The sequence below is a fragment of the Lasioglossum baleicum genome, chromosome 11, assembly GCF_051020765.1.
Source record: "Lasioglossum baleicum chromosome 11, iyLasBale1, whole genome shotgun sequence".
Taxonomy (NCBI): Eukaryota; Metazoa; Arthropoda; class Insecta; order Hymenoptera; family Halictidae; genus Lasioglossum; species Lasioglossum baleicum.
The window spans coordinates 12,288,347-12,312,304 of NC_134939.1; the positions used below are offsets into that span (position 1 = coordinate 12,288,347).

At 40.5% G+C, this 23,958-nt stretch overlaps 1 protein-coding gene and 1 non-coding gene across 5 annotated transcripts in view; one reads left to right on the forward strand and one right to left on the reverse strand.

Moving 5' to 3' along the window:
* Positions 1-23,958, reverse strand: part of Nrx-1 (neurexin 1) — a 381,802-nt gene that overhangs the window by 154,454 nt on the left and 203,390 nt on the right. For all 4 annotated transcript variants that reach the window (XM_076433098.1, XM_076433096.1, XM_076433095.1 and 1 more), the window contains 2 exons: positions 10,837-10,995; positions 3,714-3,860 (listed from right to left, as the gene is read on the reverse strand). In XM_076433098.1, coding sequence (XP_076289213.1) covers positions 3,714-3,860; positions 10,837-10,995 — 306 coding nt within the window. The remainder of the gene's footprint in view (positions 1-3,713; positions 3,861-10,836; positions 10,996-23,958) is intronic.
* Positions 2,891-2,982, forward strand: LOC143213829 (small nucleolar RNA U3). The gene has a single exon (XR_013010048.1). It is a non-coding gene; the product is annotated as a small nucleolar RNA U3 (small nucleolar RNA).

The window sequence follows — 23,958 nt, forward strand, 5'->3', positions numbered from 1 at the left end:
ACAAAATACGGCAAACTAGATTCTCCTTTAAACGCGGCTCTCTTTCAAGAATTATTTCCTTTTTCCCTCCTTCTACAGATATCTTCCTGTTTTTGCTTCCTGTATCCTTCTATATGGATAATTATATCCGACGCTATACAAACACAATTCTTGATTCAGATTACGAGGAAACGTTCGTAGACTCACGTTTGCAACAATAATTCATCTATTCCAAATTTCAATCTTCTGTACAGCTCATTTTCCGAAATATTCAATACGTTGGTTGGAAATATACAGTGCTGTGAATAATTATAAACTCAATCATATTTTTATGTTTCTCATAGTACCGAAACAAAAATTGACGAAACCGTTTATGCATTTTTATATTCTAATACAAGACAAAAGTGAGCAAACAAAAAATAATAGTCTTGTTCCCCAGAAAACTGGAAAAAATGGAATTTGTTCTTAAAACTGTGGTTTAAGCTGTGAACGAGTATAGACTCATTATCAATTTTAATATCTTTCATTTAGTATTTAGCACATTTTCCTTCATTTTTTATTACATTTAAGAGCCGGTCAGGAACACTACTAAATAGCTTATTTAAGATGTCATTTGAAATATCTGTCCAAGTAGATTTTATGCTTTTTTTAAGATCGACAATACTTTCTATTGGTGGTTTCTCCTGATCATAAACTTTCCTCGCAAGCATACCTTATAGATTTTTGATGGGTTTCAAATAAGGGCTCAGTGCTGGCCATGGTAATAGCTCGATCCCACAAATTAAATAGAATACCACATATTAAAACGTTCCAATGAGAGACAAATATTAATTGCAGTGCCGGAATCACCAGTAAACAATAAACAAGAGGATGCTAAAACGAATTCCGGGATGGAAATTAATCGTCGAAGTTCAAAGAGGAGGCTTCGCCATGGCAGTTGATGTCCTTATCCCGACGCAGCGGACCGTCATAGCTCAGCCTCTCGGACTCCGTCTCCGAGGATAATAAAATATCCTAAGAAAACGGGGGGTCCCAGGACTGGAGATGCACGAATTCAATTTCGCGGCGAGCTGAATGCATTTCCGGAAGTGGCAAAAGTCCGGTGCATCCGGCCGCCGCGCTGCGTCGCGCCGGACGTGGATGTTGGCGCACGTGCACGGCTCTCTCTCTCTCTCTTTCTCTCTCACTCTGTGACAACGCACACGTTATTCGCCAGAAATTCAGAGGCCCCGGGCGTCGCGCACGTATTCGCGAAATCCTAGGCGACACGAAAATGCGGCGTCATCTCCCTAAGCGGATCATATGTTCCGCGCGTCTGCCCGCCCACGCACCCGCGATTCAAACAACCAGAACCAGGGTCGATCGAGATTGAATCCGTTCGACTATACCCGCGACGCCCTGTTGTCTGTGATATAGCAAAAAAAGGTTGGACCCAATTTTGGGGTCTACATCAATTTTAGGACCTACGAAATTTTCGTAGCAATACGCGATAAATTTTTCTTACAATCTGTGAGACTCGAGAGGGTTGAAAAGTAACTGATAAAACTCTACGCGCTGTTCGTGCCTGGGTAAAATGATCCAGTTTGGTGCACATCAGTTATGAATTATTTTAGAAAAAGTACACAGAACCGAAACTGTGCACGAAACTACGAATTCAGGGTTTAACCCTTCCATGATCAATAATTACACCGCGGTAACACTGGAATTAAAAAGAAAAATATTTGCAGTCATCAGAATTTGTTACGTTCGTTCGCAATGTCGGTGCAGAGTAATTGAATAACAAGATTGACAGCGACACAGAGTAGCTGAGATGAATTATGTTAGAAAAAGTACACAGAACCGAAACTGTGCACGAAACTACGAATTCAGGGTTTAACCCTTCCATGATCAACAATTACACCGCGGTAACACTGGAATTAAAAAGAAAAATATTTGCAGTCATCAGCATTTGTTACGTTCGTTCGCAATGTCGCTGCAGAGTAATTGAATAACAAGATTGACAGCGACACAGAGTAGCTGAGATTAATTATGTTAGAAAAAGTACACAGAACCGCACCGAAACCATGTACGAAACTACGAATTCAGGGTTTAACCCTTCCATGACCAACAATTACACCGCGGTAACACTGGAATTAAAAAGAAAAATATTTGCAGTCATCAGCATTTGTTACGTTCGTTCGCAATGTCGGTGCAGAGTAATTGAATAACGAGATTGACATCGACACAGAGGAGGCCGCAGGCCGCAAACGAATTAACTGAAATTTATTTACTGCCATCGCCGTCGGCGATAAATTTCCATTCGAATAAAACTCTACTTCCAGTGTTACAACTCTTGTGAAACAACAATAAAAAAAAGCAATTTAAATATCCATTATTTAAATTTCACCGCATGCGATGCTTCGATAAAACCCCATGGTTAATAACAAAATGCTTTTTTTCTCGACGAATACTCTGACGAATCAAGTGCATGTGTATATTCCGACAGAATCGAGAACCACTGTGTTTGTTGGTCGGTCCTTTCGCCACCGACTATCAAGGAATTAGCTAGGATAATGATTGCACGATGACACAGGGGGGCAAGTTGCTACCCGGAACACCATTCGAGAACGGACGGCCTGTATAACGTGCGCCGATGGCGACCATAATCCGCGAACGATGCGCTCGTAAACAAAGGTCGACGAGAGGACTGCGAAATGTGGTTTGCGGGAACGTATCGCAGGTCCGACCTCCTGTAGAGCTCTGTTGCCATAGTCCTGCACGCTTTTCACCTTCTTCTAGCTCTCTATGCTCGGATAGATATCGGAGAGGGTATCAACAATCTGCATTGGTTACGGTTACGACGTTCGAATGACCTCTAAAACTACGAGGCGCCATTGTTGCGCGAATCGTGTCAGCGTCTCTCAAACATTTTAAGATCATACTTCACAGGATCATTTCTGTAGTACGTCTTGTTTCTCTCTCAAACATTTCCCTTCGCGAATCTCATTTGATTTCAACATCTGACAACTTTGATTTAATCCAATGATATTTTATTGTAGGCGGACATTTTTAATCCAAGAAGCGTTCAAACGTTGAATTCACAGAATATGCCACGGATATTAGAATCTGATAGTAATTCAAGTTCGTCGAAAATGCACCTGGACGTCTGATCGTCCAAGATACAGAGAATTGTTATTAAAATGTTTGAGAAGCTGGAAGCACGTATAAGAACTGGCCCGAAACGATGATTGCGCAGAGAGTTATTAACCATTCTAGAGGAGCCAGCAATAAGGGGAAAATGGCGTTTCAACAGCCGCTTGCTCTACGCTGGAGGCAGGAGCGCGTAATTCCTACGTTATAGCCGGATCGAAATTAAATAGCCGTTCACGACCAATACAGTGGCGCGGTCAATTTTCTGATTAGGTCTCGCTTTTTCTCCGATATCGAATTATTAGAAAATTGCAATTCGAACACCCAAAAAACCAAACAAATATATTTTTTCCATTAACGAGTGTGAAATGCTTGTGAAAATAATTCTTGAAAACTGTTTCTATTTTAAAAAGCTTTAAAATTACATGAAAAATTTGAACAAAAGATCATTAAGTTTGTATTTTTGTGAAAGAATGCTCTTTCACAGACGCAATTCGATCCGACTATAGTAACGCAACGAAATGTGAATGTGGGGTTTAACAGGGTTATATGCTCGAGGTAATATCCTATTTTTCATAATGGAATAATATAGGAAGTATACTCACAAGATGAGAATCCCTTGTGGTGAATGTGATTGCGTCCGCCGCCTTCGGACACTGGAACTCCATGGAGCCGAAGACAGCAGCGCCAACAACCCCAGCTCTGGCTGCCTCGATCACCTCCAGTTTGAAATTCTCCGTCGTGAATTCGATCTGAAAAAATCAAGAAAACGTTGTTGAAAAAGTGTAATTTCTATGATCGATCTTCAGAAATTCTTAATACGTAAAATTATCAATACGCATTGACATAACAATTAGTGCAGGAACAACGCGAAACGATTTCAACGGATTTTTTCAATGAAACCGTGCAAGGCTAATTGAATGATAAATCCTGTTACGCGATTATTAACGCACGCATTAACATACTAATTAGATATTAGCGAAGATTTATACATTTTATCGATTACAGACAATCGATACGCGGATCTACCCCCTCTATTATGCCGAGGATGGTGGACATTATTTCCCCGTACCGTTAAAACCGTGGTCGGTTAAATTTCGGACGTTTTTCAAGGAGATTTACGGCCGCTCGTTTTTCTACCCCCCGCATAAACAATGCAATCAAGTTAATTAATCGATCGATTACTTATTAGGCGATGATAAAAAGGCCAATCGGGGCTGTTTGAACAACGTAGAGCCCGGTGGACCGCGAAATCCGAAGTAACTAGATTATACGGGTCGGCACTTGACGAAGCACACTTTAATGCAGAACAACGAGTTATTTTTCAATTATAATAATTTTTCTACTATAATTTTCGATGCTTTAGTCTCTTCGAAATACAATTACATTTTAACCCACGAATGTCTTCTCGTTATCGCTGATTCCATTGAAATTACATTACAATAGTCAGTGATAATTCCGGGTTACAACATCGACAATAGAATTACCTATTAGACTTTAATCATCGTCGATGCGTAATCGGATTACAATCCGCTGCAAGGGCGCGCCTTAAAAGGGCCATTAACATATCGCCGGTAAATCTACGTAATCCTGAAACCGACTATCCCCTGGAACTCCCTGGCTACTTTGGCGCATAATCGAAACTTTCCATCATCCATTTCCTTGTTAAACACCGACTCGCAGTTTATAACAAGTCCCGCAAGATTGGAGTTCCCGACTACAAAATTCCCCGACTATATGCACAGCCCCAGTGATTATACTGCGCCGGGTCGGTTACAATATTCTGTGTCGTCGAATTTAAACAAGACCGCCTAAAATAATATACTGTCTGTCGTGGTTCTCAAGGTTGACAGACACGACGCGACGCGCGACGGACTGAACTTTCGGCAAATGTGGCCTCCGCGACAACCATAGTCTGTCCCTGGTATCATGCTATCCGCCGTCTGTTGGTGTTCCCTGAACTTTCGTGCCCCTTCGTCAGACGTTTTAATGAAGATTTCCAATTAACGGGCTCGCGGTCCAGCAATTGGACCGTGAACAGTTATTACGGACGGCTCCTTAAGGGAATATTACGATTCACTTTGAGCCCTCGTTGCACGCTCCGCGAGACTTTCCGTCCGTGGACTACTAGAACCTCAGCAAACTCCGCCATCTTCGATTATGGGAATAATGGGCTTTGCCGTTCAAGTTGATTTATCGAAATGAACAATGCTACGATTGTTTCACGGACGCCCTCGACGATCTTACGATGAGCAGATTCGATTCATTCGGATTTTTCTGCACCGATTTTGTTCCGAGTGTTCCTGCGATGTGTAAATTCCTCGAAGAGGAACAATTTTTTTATTCAAGCAATTAATTTTTTTTACATTTTGTTCGATGATCTTTTGCCATCTTTCTGGTAGCTTCACAATTCCGCGCTCACAAAACTTCTGGTCCTAATCGGTAAAAAACTGATCCAAGTGCGATTTCAGGTCATCACATCATTTTATCTTAAAATACCGAAATTACTTTCTTGCCAATATACAACCCAATACAATATACAATTAATAAATAAAATAAAATAAAATACAACCCAATATAAGAGGCGTTACATACAATTTCAATATCTAATTGTCGAAATACAGGGTGTCCCAAAACTCCTTCAAGTCCGGGAAATGGGAGGTTCCTGACGTCATTTGAAGCGACATTTTCCTTTGCAAAAATGGCCGCCGCGGCTTTGTTTAGGAGTTATTAACGAAAAACACAGACCAGTCTCACCAATCCGAGCGCGACCTAGACGCGAGTTAGCACAGTCGGCCCAGCGCGCCAACTGTCTATTGGTCGACTGTGCCAACTCGCGTTTAGGTCGCGCTCTGATTGGTCCGTGTTTTTCGTTAATAACTCCTAAACGAAGCCGCGGCTGACATTGGTGCAAAGGAAAATGTTGCTTCAAATGACCTAAGGAACCTCCCATTTCCCGGACTTGAAGGAGTTTTGGGACACCCTGTATATTAAAGTAAACATGAAAGACGGTCTTCTGTGTGCGATAACGCTGATCAAATATTCTCGTTCCAAAAGTTTTTGGTAATGCGAAAATTCCCAACCATTTACACGAATTTTGTAAATGCAAACTGCGCTTATTTGTTGAAACAAGCCAACTAGTTTCGGGCCAGTTTTAAAATAATCCACTCACTCCGAATTTAGCAGACACCTACGCAAAACCGATCGCTTCAACGGATTTTGCAAACAGAGAGTTGAACAGAGTCCCCCGTCGCGTCCTTTGTTCGCTGCATTTCGATGCACGAGGGTCCCTAAACGCGGTAATGAAAAATATCGTGGCGGAAGAAGCGAAGTATAAACGGCACGCGGATTTGTCAAGAAAATTTACATAGCTACCTCGTTTTCCCCACGGTTCGCAGAAAGAAAGAATCAGAGGTTCGATGTCCCGCGAATAAACAGCATGAGCTTTTTTCTTTTTTTTCGCCGAACAATACCCGGAAGTTTCATACAACCCGGACATCCCTGAGATTTTCGACCATCTGCTTATCCTCTGGGGAAATGCTTTTGACGTTCTCCGCTTGGATGTTGTGTGTTCTATTTGCCATTTTTTTAACTAAAAAATTAGGTGGTAAAATTGCCAAGGTGTACCTTGAGTTCTAATGCCTTTCTTGACTAAAAAATGTACAAAATGTAATAATAGAATCAGAACAATACGTTAATTATTAGAGGAAGCTGGTAGCAGAGTTGAGCAAAAATGTAATCGACGATTGACGAATAAATTTCTACTTCAATCGTTAACATACAAACGTTAATACAAACTGTGTTTACCTGCTTTTATGTTTTTATCGATGATTTCTTTTTGTAATCAACGGTTGACGATTAACTTCATGAATCAGTTTCCGATTTTTCGACGATTTCTTTTTTTAATCAACGATTGACGATTAACTTCATCAATCGATTGAATCAATCGACGATTTTTCAATGATTACCTTTTTTAATCGTACACATTAATCAATCAATCTTGATTAAAATTTTAATCGATTAATGCCCAACTCTTGCTGGTAGTTAGTCGCGTGAAAGTTCTGAAGCAGCTAATGTAGAAGAGCCATGGAAAAAATAATGAAGTGACAACAAGATCAGGAACAACTAATAAAAAAAAATAATGAAGCGAAACAAGATCAGGAACAACTAATACAAAAAATAATGAAGTGACAACAATATCAGGAACAACTAATCCAAAAAAAAAACAAATCATAAAAAAATCATAGAAAAAGTTTCATTTAAAAAATAATGAACGATTAAAATTTGCGACACAAAGAAGGAGAACTATGTCTCTTTCTCTCCCATATGCACAAGTCATCAGACATTCCCTGATCAATATTAGATTCAGGACGCTGGCTAAGAATCTAAATAAAACTGGATGGAACATCGGCCAAACTCCAGTTCTACGTTCCACGTTTCACGTTCAATCATTCCACGATCACAACAAGGAGAGGAATTGTTGTAGTGGGTCCTCGAAAATGCACCTGTGTCTCCTTGTTCATCGACTATCGACTTTCGCATCCCCCCTGTGTCGGCTGTTTAAAAATGAAAATGGCCAAGCTGAAATTCCAGAGGGCAACAACGTGGTACCGGTCATTACGAGGCGATGAAATATTCATGGTGGCTAACTTTGTCCGCGAACTTTCGCGAGAAACCGGCACGGAGTCGAAGACGGGAAACTGCGACTACAGGATTCGCAATAAAGGACAGAACGCAGCAATAAACTGGCCGCGGTTACGACGCCCGGCCATCGTTCACCGGATATCGCCCCTTAAGTAGCTTTAAGGGCGAGCCGGCCGTCAACTGCCATAATATGCAAATAGAGATCGCTATTAGCTTCCTTTTACACGAGTTGCCCGCCGCGCCACGCCGACGAATCGCTCCACGCGCTTCGCAATCGGATTTATTGCTCTCGAAATGGCGCGCGGTGCGGTGTCACTGTTCATTACTGCGCGATCGTTTGTTTACTGCAAAATCTATTTTTCAATGCTTTCGTTGTGGGTGTGCCATTGTGAAATTTTTATCGTGGTTAGACGATGCTTTGAGCAAAGTGCGCAAACATTTCCAGCTCGCAGAATTCATTTTTCGATAAGCTGTAACCTCGGAAAAAAATTTATTAAAAAGATGAAATGCAAATAGAAGTTTTTTGGCTTTGAGCAAGGTATACCAACATTTTTAGCCCAGAGAGATAATTGTTCGACCAGATACAACTTCACATTAATATTACATAACTGTTTTTCAGCCAACTTTTTCCGGTTGAAAAAATTTGTTGGCAACTTCGAATACGCAGTGCGTTCGCCTAGTTAATAATGCAACCTAAAAGCCAACGAGTCGAAAAGTGGGAAATGTAAAATAATATTTCTGTCGCAGCTTTCAGGATTTTGTAAAAAGCAAAGCGTGAGATTTAATAGGAATCGATGCAGTTGAAGAGTGAGCACAGAAACGGAGAACGCGTCATCCGAGTTAATATTTCCGAAGGTAAAGCATGTAGCATAATGTTATGCGCATAGTGCGAACGCAGCGGTAAAAACCGAATTAAGAGTTTCATTTCGGAACTTCAAAGATTACTGTGTTCGCCGGAGAAATTTATCGCAAAATTGCTGCATTATAAGCTTTAATATCACACATTTAAGAGGCAAATGAGAAAGGAACGCGAGGGACTAGAATCTAAGAGGAAACTTTTCCGTAATTTTAAATTGAAATTAAAGCATTATAAGCTCCGCGTAACTTCAATCTTCTTAGAAAATTGTGCCTCGTAAAAATGAGTTAAGCTATTCCACTACAGTGCTCTGAATTCAGAGCTATAAATACATCAAACGTTATTAAAACATTGTCTTACAAAAAAGTACATTGCAAAATGGAGAAAGGATTACAAAGTTCTATCTGACTTTATGCATCTCTCATTCTTTACGCTTTATGCTGCGAAGAAAGTGTGCAACAATTAAGAATTCTTTCTGTATTTTATTCCGCGAAGTTTAGTTGAATGAAATATCGAATTCGTCTTATACTTTTACGATACAAAACTATGACGTCGTGCAAGTTGAAGCTGCAGTTAATATCTGGTCCCGTGCCTACTTTAAAAGACAAAGATTAAAAGATAAAACCACGCGTTGTTACGTTTCAGAGTCGAGTGCGTCGCGCAAATAGTGTATATATACTTGAAGTTCATAATGCACGCTCTAATGGAACGGGGGAATTATTTTTAATTGCTCGAAGAACACAGCTGCGTGCGGGAGGAAAATTATTTCGCTAATTTCTGCGAAACAACGAAGCGTCTCAAGAACAACACTGATAACTAGCATCGGCGTTGTTCTCTTTCTTTGGTATTCTCCCGGTGATAAATGAAATGTTTAGCAAGATTTTTCGTACTACAATATGCATATTAGAAAATAAGAATTCGTCCAATTATAATACTCGAGAGTGTTCTGTTATTTTCTACAATGGTTCTTCGAGGTACCTCTGTTATTCTTGCGGTGATAAACGAAATGTTAATTAGGAGTTTGTGTTTTTCTATGGACAAAGAACAATAATTTGATGAGCGCGCTCGACAGAGAATATATGAAACTGAGGCTGAACGTTGTCTTTAGCACAGTTTAGCCACATAGACGAGTCGTTTGTCAGACAACTAGCAGTGAAGCCGCCCGCGCCGCCTCCGGTGCTGTTTTTAATTCATTAACCCCGTTCCTTTTGTAACTTTCTCCGGCAACTGGCCGGCAAATTGGAACTTCGTCATCGCGGCACTTACCTTAATATGAAAATTATGGTCGTCGGCGAGCTGCCCTCCGCAGCCCTCCGCAGCATGGATTCCCGAAGGTTTAACGCGTTGTTAATTATATCCAGTCTCGTGATACTTTCTCCGCTTTGGTGTTCTATTCGCAGCCGAGATCGTCGGGGATATGACGTGCATAATTTCGTACGCGAGATCTTATTCGACGTGCACCTTAACTAGTCGACTGCGTCCGACAGCGTTGAAATACGAAATTAATAAGATACCTTCCAACGAAATCTAATCTGAATTCGATATCTCCGGCTTATTAATAGACGGAACGATTAGTTTCTCGCAAAAAGAACCTTTTTCTATTCTGATAGCATTTTTTGTTAACACTTTATCTAACGGAAGTCTATATATTAATAGGATTTTCAATAACTATGCTGTCCCGGAAGGAAGCTTAAAGATCCTCTTTCATGCAAACCTTGTCAATTATAATTTTTGCAAAATCCTTTCTGCATATCATTTCGTAAAACCAATGCTTCTAATTGATTATAAAAAATCAGGTCGTATGGTACAATTATAAGAAAGTTATTAGTGTTTAGAAGGTGTACGAATATTTCGTACATCTACTGTACATTGTTTTATAAAAACGACAAGACTGAATTTATTTAAATTTCTTGCAATTTTTATAACAATACGTATTCGAATGAAGAAATTTATTTAATAATTTCTATAATGGAATTATCCTTGCAACTTCAATGATTATAAAGTAAAAAATGTGAAATCGGTCATTTGAACTTATTATCTAGCTGTGTTATTAGCTGTGGGCCACAGACTTTCAAAGGTTACCCGCTGCAGCTATTAGATATTGGACATGAAACTCGCGTGTATTCACGCTTCGAAACATTCACAAACGGTTTGCGTCTTGATCGCCGGGCGCGTTGGTTAAATATAAATCACAAAGCGGATCGCATCGATCCGGGAATGGATCTCACCTTTCTGAGGCATCCGACGAAGTTGTTGATCCCTTTAGCGCCCTGCAGGGATCTCACCTCGGCTCCTCCGCCCACCAGCAGTCGATCGCTCGCCAAATGTGTGAACGAGCCCGCAGTTTGTCCGCGCGCCGGGTAAATCCCGTCGACGATGGCGGAGAGCTGCAACACAAGCCATAGGGGGCAAAGTTCGTAAGGGCTTTCCGAAAAGTTACGTGTCTACCCCTCTCTCTCCTCGTCTCACCTCCTGTTTCATCCCTTTTGCTATCCACCACCCCCTTCCCGAGCTTAAAAGCGTCGACGACTGAAACCCGATTTCAGATTAAAGTACCGACCAACTAGTCCCGAGACGGAGACAAGGTTCGACGCCGAAGGATTAAATTCCGTCTGCGGACCGTCTGAACAACTCCGGGCACACGCGTGTCAATTTACTTCGGTGGAACTTGCTAACCTCCGGACGTTTAACTGTTTACCGTTGATTGCTTGCTGTGGACATGTATGGTTGTACACGTTTCGCCGCATTTATTTACGACGGTTACAGTCAGTCCCATAATTGATAACGCATGCTTTAAATCGGTAAAACATTTTTTTATTAACCCTCATCCGACCCTCATGTCGATTTGACACGGTTTTCCAGAAATAAGTTTTCGTTTTATTAAGCTATGAAACCCCATAAGGGATTATTAGCAGCATGCACATGGCTGTACTAACATTACAAGAATAACTTGGAATCTAGGGTTGACAATAAGGTGATAGACGAGAACAGGCGTGGACTTAGCTCGTACAACAAACGGCTGGGAGAAATGCGAAGAGCGGGGCTCCGGCCGCTCCACATACGAGCCTACAGATGTGGGAGAAAGGGCATAAGCCCTGGGTGATGGTTTTTTTAGTGGGTAGTGGGGGATTGGACCATCCGATCCCCTGAGCCCCACACTACCCCCTTCAGGGGTGTGCGCAAATGCATTTTTTCCATAATCCTTAACAAACAGAAAAGATGGGTCGATAATAAGGTGGAACATGACTGAATCCAACTCTAAAGGTGCAAACACGAAATAAGTTATACTGTTTTATTATTTGCAGGCCCGAAACTGCGTGTGACTTTTATTTTTTTTGACGCTAAACACATAACCGAACTCATTACGCACATTAACTCATCGATTTGAATAAAAAAGCATGTAAAAATAACTGTTTATCTTCTTATTTCATCGATCTTTTACCATTGTGTCAATTTGTCACCGAGGGACAGATTCAGTTCGTGAAATGAGGGACGAATAAATGGCATCTTTGTGCCAAGCTGAATGATTTAGTTCACGAGATTACTAGATTTCCAATGAAAATTGTGGAAATATTGTTTTTCACAAGACTTTATATTTGGTAAAAGATGTAATGATGCTGATTTGATTTTGAAAATGCAAAAGCAATTGATTAAGAAGTTAATTTAAATCAAAGGATATTATTGGAAACTATTCATATGATCAAAGATCGTAGCGTAAATCTTAGGTATGAAACACCTAAGATACATGAGTACTACGCAACATTACTGAACCATTTGATGATGAATTTTTCCAAAAAGCTTTAATATCCTGTGGCTTCACCACATGCAGTAACACCTAAATGTAATCATTCGCAAACAGAAATGTTCGCAAATTGGTCAAACTTGATGTGAATTTAACATTACCATGACAACTTGGCATATAAGCAGTCAAAAGTGTGGCTATGACTTTTCACGGTTTGAAATAACGGTCAAATATCGATTGGCTCATATGTCGATCGATGATCTGATTCGTCCGTTTCATAGATTTCACGTTTATCTCGGTAGCTTGTGCAACGGCATGGAAACAGCACGTGTTTTCTTGTTCCAAAGCAGTTAAAATAATTTCATTAAGCAAATGAGTAACAAAGTACACAATTGGATATTCAATGTTTAATTTACTGATAGTAATAGTCGATACTAGTTATTCCGTTTAATAATTCACAGACGCAGAAACGTCGAAAGTTTAACTCAAATTGCAAAATTGCTTTGAAGTAAAATTGGATCGAACCAGTGCGCCGAGAGCATCATTACATCTTTTATCAACAATTATACGATCGATAGAAAAGAGCTTTATATTTGGGATTGAAAAAGGATGGACGTTTGTTGAACAAATCCGATGTCGGAGCAGTTCTGTTCTCTTTATCGAACGGTGGTCTTCGCGAGATTCGCGTCGCGACTCAATAAAACAGAGCGCGGCCGAGCACACGAAACGAATCACCTGCCGTGACGCTTACAAGTTTCGCCATTTTCCCTCTTCAATCATCTGGATGCTCCTTCTTCATTCGGATCCGTTTTTACATCGATTAGCTCCACACGAAGACTGAACGTTGCCCGACATCGGCGGATAAAGAAAACCCAACGCCGCGCCGTTTTGTGCGGAAGCTTCTCCCCGTAGCCCGAACCTAGACTCCTTTTTCCCCGTATCGGCGATCGTTAATTAACAGGGAAAAAGATCGCAGGCTGAGGAACAATGGCTGTCGGATTTTTTTTCTGTCCGCTCCTATTCGTCTTCGTCTTCGAATAACGCTTCCGCTATCTCTCGCACGTTATAGCGACAAATTAATATCCCTACGCGATTGTTTATGGTCTCCGACACCTTCATTATGTTACACGGTAATATAATAAGCCATTGTCCGCTCCGTGGATATTGGAAGCTAGGGGCGGGGCAAATAATGGCGAAATTTAGTAGAGAGCTTGAGAGAATGTCAGTTCCTGGACGAAAGCTGTGTAGTCGATGAGAGTAACAAGATTTTGATCTTCTGTGTGCGTGTGTTTGTGTTTGTGCACTGGTTTGATCAGTGTGTTGACACAGTTAATATTGTTCGATCGATGAATTATAATCAATGATAAAATAATGAATCCGTAATGGTACAATAGTTCTAATGTGTTAGCTCTTGGTCCATTTTGAACCGGAGTTACAAATTCTAATTTTCCAATAGTCAGAGTTCAAATCGTTCATTTGTTCAATGTCCAATAAGAAGGTTAACGTTGCTCTCAAAGAAATTGGTTTAAAAATATGCATAAAAATTTGATGCTCCGCAACACTTTCCTAGAATATCCTCAACAAAATTTCGTTAAATTATCGCGAGAACAGAGTGGATAAAAAATTGTAAATCGTAGGATGAATCGGTAGGGTCGTATTCGGATAAATCGACAACAAGGGCCACGTAGCATTGAAAAAACCGTTTTTCAGACGCTCGCAGCGGAGGAAGGGGGTTATTGCTCGTCTTGTCACCGGCAGCGCAGGCCCCCATAAAATTCAGCGTTTAGGCGAGGGACTCTCAGGACAAGAGAGAGAGAGAGAGGATGCGGGAGAGAGCATCGAGTCGAGTGGTCCATTACGAGTTCACGGCGAGGCGTCGATAGTCGTTATCTCCCCGGTTATCCTGCTCCTTTTTCGGCCCCTCTTTTCGCCGAGCGAGTCTCTTCTTCTTCTTCTTCTTCTTCTTGTTCATCGTAGCCAGTTTCGAAAGGACTTTGCCTGGACTTTTCCCCCCGAGTAGGATAGAGAGAGTGTGTCTTCTTTCCTTAGCTGCCTTAGCTACCCAGCCTGCGCCGCTTTTCGTTCTTGTAATTAGACTGCTCTCCAGCGAAGGATGCTTTTCCTTGGACCGCAGCCGAGCAATCTCTTCATAATTCCCGCGGTCTTATCTCTCGGATGTTTCTTCGCGAGCAAACAGATCTTAGATGGAGTGGGCAATTCCGCCGTGATAAAATTAAGGGGGAACAGTTCGTTAAGGGCTCCTACCGCCATGCTCTACGGGCACCTCTTCGGCTGGCAAACCTGAGAGATGCATTACGATGTTTGCCCTTCGTCGGTCCTACAAGGCCGGATATTGTGCCTGGCTCCGACAGAGGGCTTCCCAGACACTTTCTTACCATCCGACTCGCTTGGTATCATGTTCTAAAACGTGGACGGACCAATCGTGCTCACCTTCCACCACTTCCGGCAGCAAGACGTTAAAGATTCTCATGGAATTGGATATCAAGTGGTAGGAATGGAGATTGAACGTTCTTGGACTTCGGGTGAATCTTCTTCCGACGATAGACATGGTAAAAATTATATGTATATGATATTTTGAGTAGTTATTGTAAATGGTAATTTTGTTATTTTGAACTTTTGTTGAGGATTGTACTGACCGCCCTGTAAAAAATGCCAAGCGAACATTTTATATGGGAAGAAAGTTCTAAGAGAAGTTTAAAGAATTTGTGGAGTGCAGGACTTCTGGTCGACTAATGTGTCTGACCATTAATCACTGTTTCTACTAGGAGTTTGTAGAGACAGTGGCTCGCGGTATTATCTGTTTTCCATTCATCTCGACACCTTCTACTTAACAATTCATTGTATATCTTGTGTTTTATTGGTAGCCGGTGGATCATTCTGCAACCTACAGAAATAAATTGCCGAAGTTTCGCTTTACGTTTACGAGAGACGCTTCTTAAAGATTCAAAAGGCGCGACCGAGATAAAAATTCGATAGAAATACCTCAGAGAAATAGCTTCCTGTGATAAAAACACTTTCACAAGACTAGTAATATTCGCACGATTGCAAATTTCCAAGGGAAGTACTTCACGGCGCGGCGCGACGTACAACATTCCGTGCTAAACGGCTCAAAAACCGACGTAAAATAGGATGTAGGAGAAGTGTTGATACGGAGGAATTGGGGCAACGCAGGACGCTCGTTAAAGTCGCCGAGACCGGGACACACTGGAACGTTTCATTCCTCTTCGGCTTGTGTTCATTAAACATTACCGGTGGAACTTGGCCTGTTCCGCGTAACGGGTTCTTATTAGATAATGTGTCGCGATAACATTCACTCATTCCGGCGCGGCGCAGCGCGGCGGTTTCGACGAACCGGCATGATCTCCGAGGCTTCCCTCGTCGCCGAATTTCTTGCGCGCTGTTTCACCAGGGGAAACGGATACGAGTCTCGACCGTGGCTCGGACATTAAAGCGGGCACGATCAAGTTTATTCAGCAGCCGAATCGGAATCCGTTGTTCTTCGGCGAAACAGCGCGCGCGAGAGGCTTCAGGGTCGCAGTATTCAAACTTGCGCACAATTAAAACTTACACATGCCACAATCAGCGCCGGGCGTGTTGCAAACCCTGCACCCCCGTCAGGCGAAACTTCGCAATGCATACTGTGTGTCTCGCGAATCCTGTCCTTCGAATATATCTTCGTTATTTCGCAATAATCATTCGCGAAATCTTACCAATGACAATCGTCGAATTTAATTACAGTGGTACAAAGTATTCGTACGCTATTTAAAACAGAATAACATTTTTATAGTTGTACCAAACGACCTGATTTTGTATAAAAAATTAGAAGTATTGGTTTATGAAACGATATGCAAAGAAGATTTTTCAAAAATTATAATTTACACGGTTGCAAAATATGTAAAATAAAAATGGCACTTTTAAAACTTTTTTATTTCGGCTCTTAATGAAAATTTAAAATATATGTTTTGTAGATCTATAGTAGTTACACACATGCGGAAAATTTCATCGAAATTGATTAACATACATACGAGCTACAAGCGGTTAGAAATGGTGAAAATCGTAGTTTTATTAAATCCATAGAATCGTACATCTTTCGATGCGTGTCGTTTTCTCCCGCGTCAACCGATTTCGATGAAATTTTCAGTATATGTATAACTAACATATATCTACAAAACGTATATTTTAAACTTTCTTTATGGGCCCAAATAAAAAAGTTTTAAAAATTGACTTTTTTATTTTTGCATGTAACCTTGTAAATTATAATTATTTGGAAAATCTTTTTTGCATATCATCTCGTAAACCAATGCTTCTAATGGATTATAAAAATATCAGGTGGATTGGTACAATTATAGAAAGGTTATTCTATTTTAAAGGGTGTACGAATACTTTTTACTCTCACTGCAGGTATTTCGGTGTGACAGATCAAAAAGATCGATTTTACTTTTGCTGCATGCAAATATCCACGTACAACTGTATTTTACCAACAGTCAATTATTTGCCCATAAAAAAATTTGTGATCTTCGTCCAAGATAAATATACAAGGATCCTGTTTATGTTAAAACTTCTACCGAATATTTATAAAAAATTTGTATAGAGAAGCTCATCAATGGAAAGACTAAACACTAGAAAATCAAGTTGTAAATTTTGCTGTTTTAATAAGAGATGTCGAATTGTTGCACGAGTTGCTGCATACTTTTGGTGGACAGAATTCATGGAACACACCGTATATATGTATGTATATGTATACATATATATGATATTGTGTATATGTATATCGTGTACAGAGGAGGGATCTTCGCAGACGGAGTTTCGAGCGGGATAAGCGCAATCAGCGCGTCTATTCGTTTCGTAATTACAGGCTGCTCCCGTAAATCCAACTTCCACGCGGCTTTAAAATATTGTTGAACTTCTGACGAATTATTCCCGTCCCTCCCTCGCAGAGAAGACAGAACCACTGTTTCGCGAAAAGCGATACAGTCGTGTGGACCGTAGCGAAAGAAGACGTTGTTTGCCGAAAGTTTCGTTTTCCGAGTGCAGCGGAACGAATTTACAGTTTAATCGGAGTTTGGGGTTGGCCATTTTTATTTCATGTTTTGGTAAGTTTATGACAAATTTGCATTATTTATGAAATAGCTACTACCTCTGCAAAGGCAGTTTTTAATTAATTTTTATCTAGAGATTTTCGTTGATGGACGATTTGTATAGAGGAAAATGCACAACTTGGAATATTTTGATTCCATTTATAAACGGTACTTCATCTAAATTCATTGATCTTTTCATATTGTACTTAATTACACAAGCTTCAACAATAAATGATAAACAATCGAAGGCCCCGCTACCCAAGCGTTGAGTCTCTGGCGAATTGGGTCATCTTTGAGACTTAATAGGAAGTTCCTTCAAAATTGTGGGACCAAAACAAAAATTTATTTATAATGCATCATTCAGCCTCAGTCAATTGCAAAAAATTCCCAGCTCTAAGTTACCTAGTTCTCCCACAATAAATTCGCAAAGACAATCTTATTAGCTGTTTCTTTCCACAGAATGATTTCCGATTTTCCGATCGATTTCTCCTGGAACCTATTCAGCTCAGTTCTAAGAAAAAATTCTTGGCAGGTGACTTAGAGGTAGATAATCTCGCACGGCGTAAAGCAGCATATTTATACTTTAGCTCCGCATAAAAAGTTATCGATAAGTTCGATCGGCCTCGCTGTCGGCGCAAAAAAGCTCACTGAAGGACACGAGGCGTATAGAGAGTATCGTTAAACGCCGCTCTTCCGGGACATGTTTACGTTCGAATAATTTTATGAAGTTCCACGAACCAATGGGAATCGCAGAGCAGGGTCAACGAACCCGAAACCGCACCGGAAGTCCTCGAGTCTTTTCGCGACACACACTTTACGACTCCATCGGCGCGTGGAAGGAGGGATCCTCGAGGTTCGTATTTTTCCCGGCATTTTTTCCAACCGTTGTCTCGACGTGGAAAACTGGCTCGAGAACATTTTTCTCCGACTTTGCTCGCATTAGACCTCAACTGTCATGACTTCGTCGTAAGCGACCGGTAAAATCCAATAGACGACACCGAAGTGTCTAAAAACATTCTGTTAAAATCAAATGAATAACTTGATATTCATCTATTTTTATTGGCGAATAATCCACGCTAATTATATTTTTAATTGAATGCTCTGAACGCGTATTCAGTGGTCATATACCGTGAGTGTAATAAGTGTACCAAACAACCTGATTTTTTATAAACAAGTAGAAGCATTGGTTTACGAAATACCAAAAAATGATAATTTACAAAATTACATGCAAAAATAAAAAAGGCATTTTTTGAAACTTTTTTAATTGGGCCTTTCATGAAAATTTAAAATGTATGTTTTGTAGATCTATGTAAGTTATACATATACTGAATAATTTCATCGAAATCGGTTGACGCAGGAGAAAACGACACGCATCGAAAGATGCAAGATTCTGTGTATTTAATAAAACTACGATTTTCACCATTTTTAATTACTATAGATCTACAAAACATATATTTTAAATTTTCTTTAAGGGCCCAAATAAAAAAAGTTTTAAAAAATGCCTTTTATATTTTTGCATGTAACCTTGTTAATTATAATTATTTGGAAAATCTTTCTTGCATATCATTTCGTAAACCAATGCTTCTAATTGATTATTAAAAAATCAGGTCATTTGGTACAATTATAAAAAAGTTATTCTAATTTAAAGGATTTAAAGCATTCTTTTTCAGATGCTGTCAATTGTTTGATTTATTTTTCTTGACGTAAGATGAATTTCTTTAATATCCAGTATTATAAATGAAGTGTAATGTGTTGTGGATTAGATTGAAGGTATTAACCTAGGATTGTTACGTTCATTTAGAAAAACCGTTCTCGTGGCCGCAGTCATCCTCGAATTGCGAAAAGCCGAAATCGTTTTGATACACGATTTCATTTCGGCTTTTCGATGAGCTTTCCACAATCCGGATTCTACACTTGATCAGTTGGTCGAGCTTTTGTACGCGCACCTGTTTAATCCTTATTCGCGCTGTTTTTTCGCGATTAGTTTGTTGCAATTCGCTGTTACAGAAATAGCTCTGTCCAGTGCATGTACGCGGAACAATGAAAATCTGCCAAGTTGATTTAAGGTTTTCGTTGGATTTTATTTTAAAGCTTCAATGTTTTAAAATTCATTGGTATATAAACCTGAAACTGAAATCGAATTTTTTCAATTTAGATGCGTTCGAGTGTAAATAAAATTGATTCCGTCGAAAATATTGCTGCACGTGGAAAACTCGAAAAATTAATACAATCTGAGATGCAAATGGCGAGGCCCGTGTATCAGAACTTGGAAATACAATTACCGAGCTGGCGGGTTAACTTTCGTGTTACGACTAGAGTAAAAAGTTATCGGTTGAAAGGTCGTTCGGCGTGGTCCACGGGAAATTGCTTAACATGATTTACTCGTCGAGTAAGATTTCCCCGAAAAGTTAATGCGACCCGTGAAAGCCGACGTCCGCTTGAAACGTATACGCAATAACAGCTAGCAGTCGGCCCCTATCGCGTCGTTCGACATCGACCGAAAAAGTAATCGAACTTTACGGAGAATACTTATGCGTTGGCCGCTGAGTGAAATTTAAATCGAACGATGTGTCAGCCCCACGTACAGATTTTAGGAACCCGGGGCAACCAGTCTAGATCATTCGTATCAAAATCAAATACCAACCAATTTCTTTCACTTTTTCCTACCATTTTATTTAACACTTTGAGTACTGGATATCGTCCCCTGAAATTCCTACAATATCAAAATACTTTAATTAATGAAATCTTCCCTTTTGCACCATAAAATTCTTGATGATATCATCGAGCAACAGTCAAAGAAATACATCTCACATTACAGACAGAAAGAAATCAATAATTTTGCAGTATGTGAAAATTGTAAACGGATGAAATGTCCATTAATGTGTGTAAAAAATCCCCAAAAATGAGTAAACAAATGTTACCGAAAATTGGAATACCTAGAATGTTTTTCATACGTTTAAATATTTATGCTACTTGCTAACAAACAAAATAATTGTCCAGAACACGACGCTTCACATTTGTGTGACCCACAAATCTCATCGGACGTAAGGCTCATTCGAACGTCTTATGGGCTTTAATTTCGATACGTACCAGCAAAAAGCGGCGACAAACCCAATTTTAGAGTATCGATCGGCTGCTGAAAAATGGAGTGCGTCCTAAATAATTCAGGCGAGCACGACTGCCGATCGAAATCAGTTTTCCAGAAATACCAACCACCGAAAGTAAGAAGAGATATATCGGTTAAAATATTATTCTTAAGCGGTACCGCGATTACTCTAATTACAAAGTACAGAACCTTTCTAAAATTCTGTATAAACTAGATACCTGTAAGTGTATCATTTAAGACTGAATAATCCAACTGTTCTAAAGCAATTAAGGAAATTGATAACACCTTTTTTGGGAGGTATCGTTGCAGTATCCGTGGATGGATTCTGTCGTTGAATAGGAATTAGCGGCTGGAAACCATGCTCGCCGATGGAAAACGGGCAGAAGAGGTTGAGGGTGGAAACGTATGGGTTGCGGCCGAAGTAAATTACAGCGACGGGGCTTGCACCCTGGCGCAGTTTACTTGTTTCATTAATTTTCTCTCTTTCTACGCCGTGTTCCCGTCCACAATTTTCTTGCTTTCTTTATCGGATACGATTTTCCCTTATTACCATGTCGCACCCCACCTCCAGCCACTTCTTCGGAAATTCAACCCATTCCAGCAGTTTCTTTTATGGTCGTGCTGCTCTCAGGCTTCTCTTGCCACCTGCGTTACTTTCTCGGTCAGCATTAACGCACCTTTTCCTTCTAATTTTGATTATTCTTTGTGAACCGAAACATTTTACCAAGCTACAATTCCCTCAATAAAAGAGTCGCCACCGTCAAAAATCGCAAACAAATGGTGCATTACTCGAAAACTGAATTATTTAGAAATTGATCGAAAAATTCAGCATTCGAACCAGTGAAAACCAAATAAATCCCGGGGATATGACGCAAACGATTCCACGCGATTGGCAACGTGTCTGGTGATTTCGACACCATCGAATACATCGTTTCGGGGCTTCAGATTCTTGTTACTTTTACGAGCGCTCTATTTCTCGTCACCGGTCCATCTCTGTGTGGCATTTATCTTCATCTTCCACTTTGTTCGGTGGTCCTCGCGGACCGTCGACCACGTCTCTCTGTTCCCATTCCTCTTTCGCTTTGATGTTCGCGTTTCTCGTTTCTCGTTTCCCTCGAACCCTTTCAGTTCGGATCCCTCTTCCCAATTTCCGTGTGCCATCTCCTACGCTGTTAATATGGCGAACCACCTTTGCACGTAGAAACCATGGCGAAAACGCGTCGCTCGCATCCACGGGATAGGTAAGTAGAGCAGAAATCCGCGAGCATCCAGGGGAAATCTTTCGCCTCGCGGGCTCTCTTCTATTTTCCTATTCTCGGCCAAGCGATTGTGCAACCGGCATGGCAGTCGGCCATTTCCATAAAATTGGCGAAATTAATCCGGAAACGCTCGCTGTCACTATACAAATTAAAATCTCAGGTCTCTTCGTCAGCTCGAACTCGATTCGGATACACAGAACCAACTACAGAGATCCTTGGTGACGTTATATCTAGACGTAGTTGCTAAATAAATACTTCCTCCATCCCATAATAATAGTAGCAAGTGAATATTTAAACGGGAATTATTGACGAATGCAGCTGCAAGTTATTTTGTATCGGAAAATTGCGAAGTCTTCGATCATAATCAAAGTTTTATGTTGACACATCTTTTAATTTTTAAAAGAAATCAATTGTTTTATTTCAGTTGTATATCAACCCATTGTTAAAGTAAGATTAAAAAGAACAAGTTATGCTGGAAGCAATGAAGAACGATGGCTCGAATAATGTTAAGCTCACGCATATGGGAAAGGAACACACATATAAAAATTAGGAGTAATATTTTTAATTTATTGTTTAATGTAATATAGTTTTCTGATAATAAATGTTACGTTCTACATTTATTTTCTTTTGCTATTATTATTATGGGACAAATTAAATTCATCAACTGCTACTATTATTATGGGGCACAGGGAGTCGATAGATAGTCGAAGTCATTTCATCGCCCAATTATTGTGATAAGCTGGAAATAATGCAACACTGCTTTTGAATTACTCTTAAAATATCAATTTTATGAAGTATGAATTATTCTACACATTAATCTTTGAACAATTTCTCCCTTTTCGGTGGATAATGCGAATTCCGTCGCAGGATCTTAATTCCCTTAAAATAGCCGGAGGATCCCAGAGGGCGAAGGCGGCTTTGAAGTAATTTTTCGTCGGCTACCACTCTTGATATCCGCATCGCGACGCTTCGGGGCAAACCAGACGCTCAAAGCGGCGCGGCGCAGCGCGGCGGTCGTTCTTAAGGAAATGGTGGAAAGTCAAGCCTGACGCGTCTCGTCTGCGCTTGACTGCCTTCCCGAATCTCTGCTTTGCCAGTAAAAAAGAAAATCGCTGAAACGCGGAACAAGATGACAGTCCGTAATTGCGTAACTCGTACCCCTCCGCTTGTTCGCGATGGAAACTTCCTGGCACAAGGAAATATTTTTTCTCTACACCGCGATGAAATCCTTTAATCGTTACTACTTAAACGATTTTGTATCTTTACCGCTCTATGTCGATTATCTTTTACAGCACGACAACATTATTGTTCGGTACATCTACATACAACTGTATTAACAAAGGCGTTGGTTAAATACTAATTAACTGTTTAGTATGTAATCCTGAAAGACGATGCACAAAGTAAGGGGATCCGATTGATACCGAATATCCTCGGAACGGTTCAGAGTCTATTCAGCAAATGCGTGATAGTGTGATTGACGTCCATATCACTGATTAGGGTTTACAGTTCAAAGATGGATAGCCAAGAGATTGCGCGTTCGTAATAGTCCATCGAGCTTAGGTGTTCCTCAGTGTCCACATGCAGGTTCGACCGTGTGCCTCGAGAGCAAACATCCTTAACGTCGATGACAAGAGTCAGCCATGAGGTCTTCGATAATCACCTTGACCGAGGCAACCCATTAAAAGGCGACTGTGCAATTAATCTGGCTCGTCCAGCCTGATAATGGTTTGCGCTCTACTTGGTTCCTATGGAGATACGCCGTGAATGCTGAGGTGTTCCTGAGTGCTGTTGTGTAGCCTCAAACGGGCTAAATGTTTAATAGCTCCTCTACTGTTTAGAGTCTAATAGCCCTGCCACCTGTGCTTTTCTTGCGACGAGCTCTATCGCCGAAGCATTTCTACTTCTATCGACGGTATGCTCTAAAATGGTGCTGCTATCTGGCAGACGTAATTGATTCGATATGGTCATTGTTATATGCGATAAATTTCAATAAATCCAGAATGCAAGAATATGCGCAAGACCCGCGGTATAATTATTTTCGTGCACTTAACCGGGACGCGTTCACGTTCATAAAAAACATTTTTATACTTCTCCCTGCCTGACAGCACGCTTTATATCGCGGTGGGAAAATATTTCTCAACAAC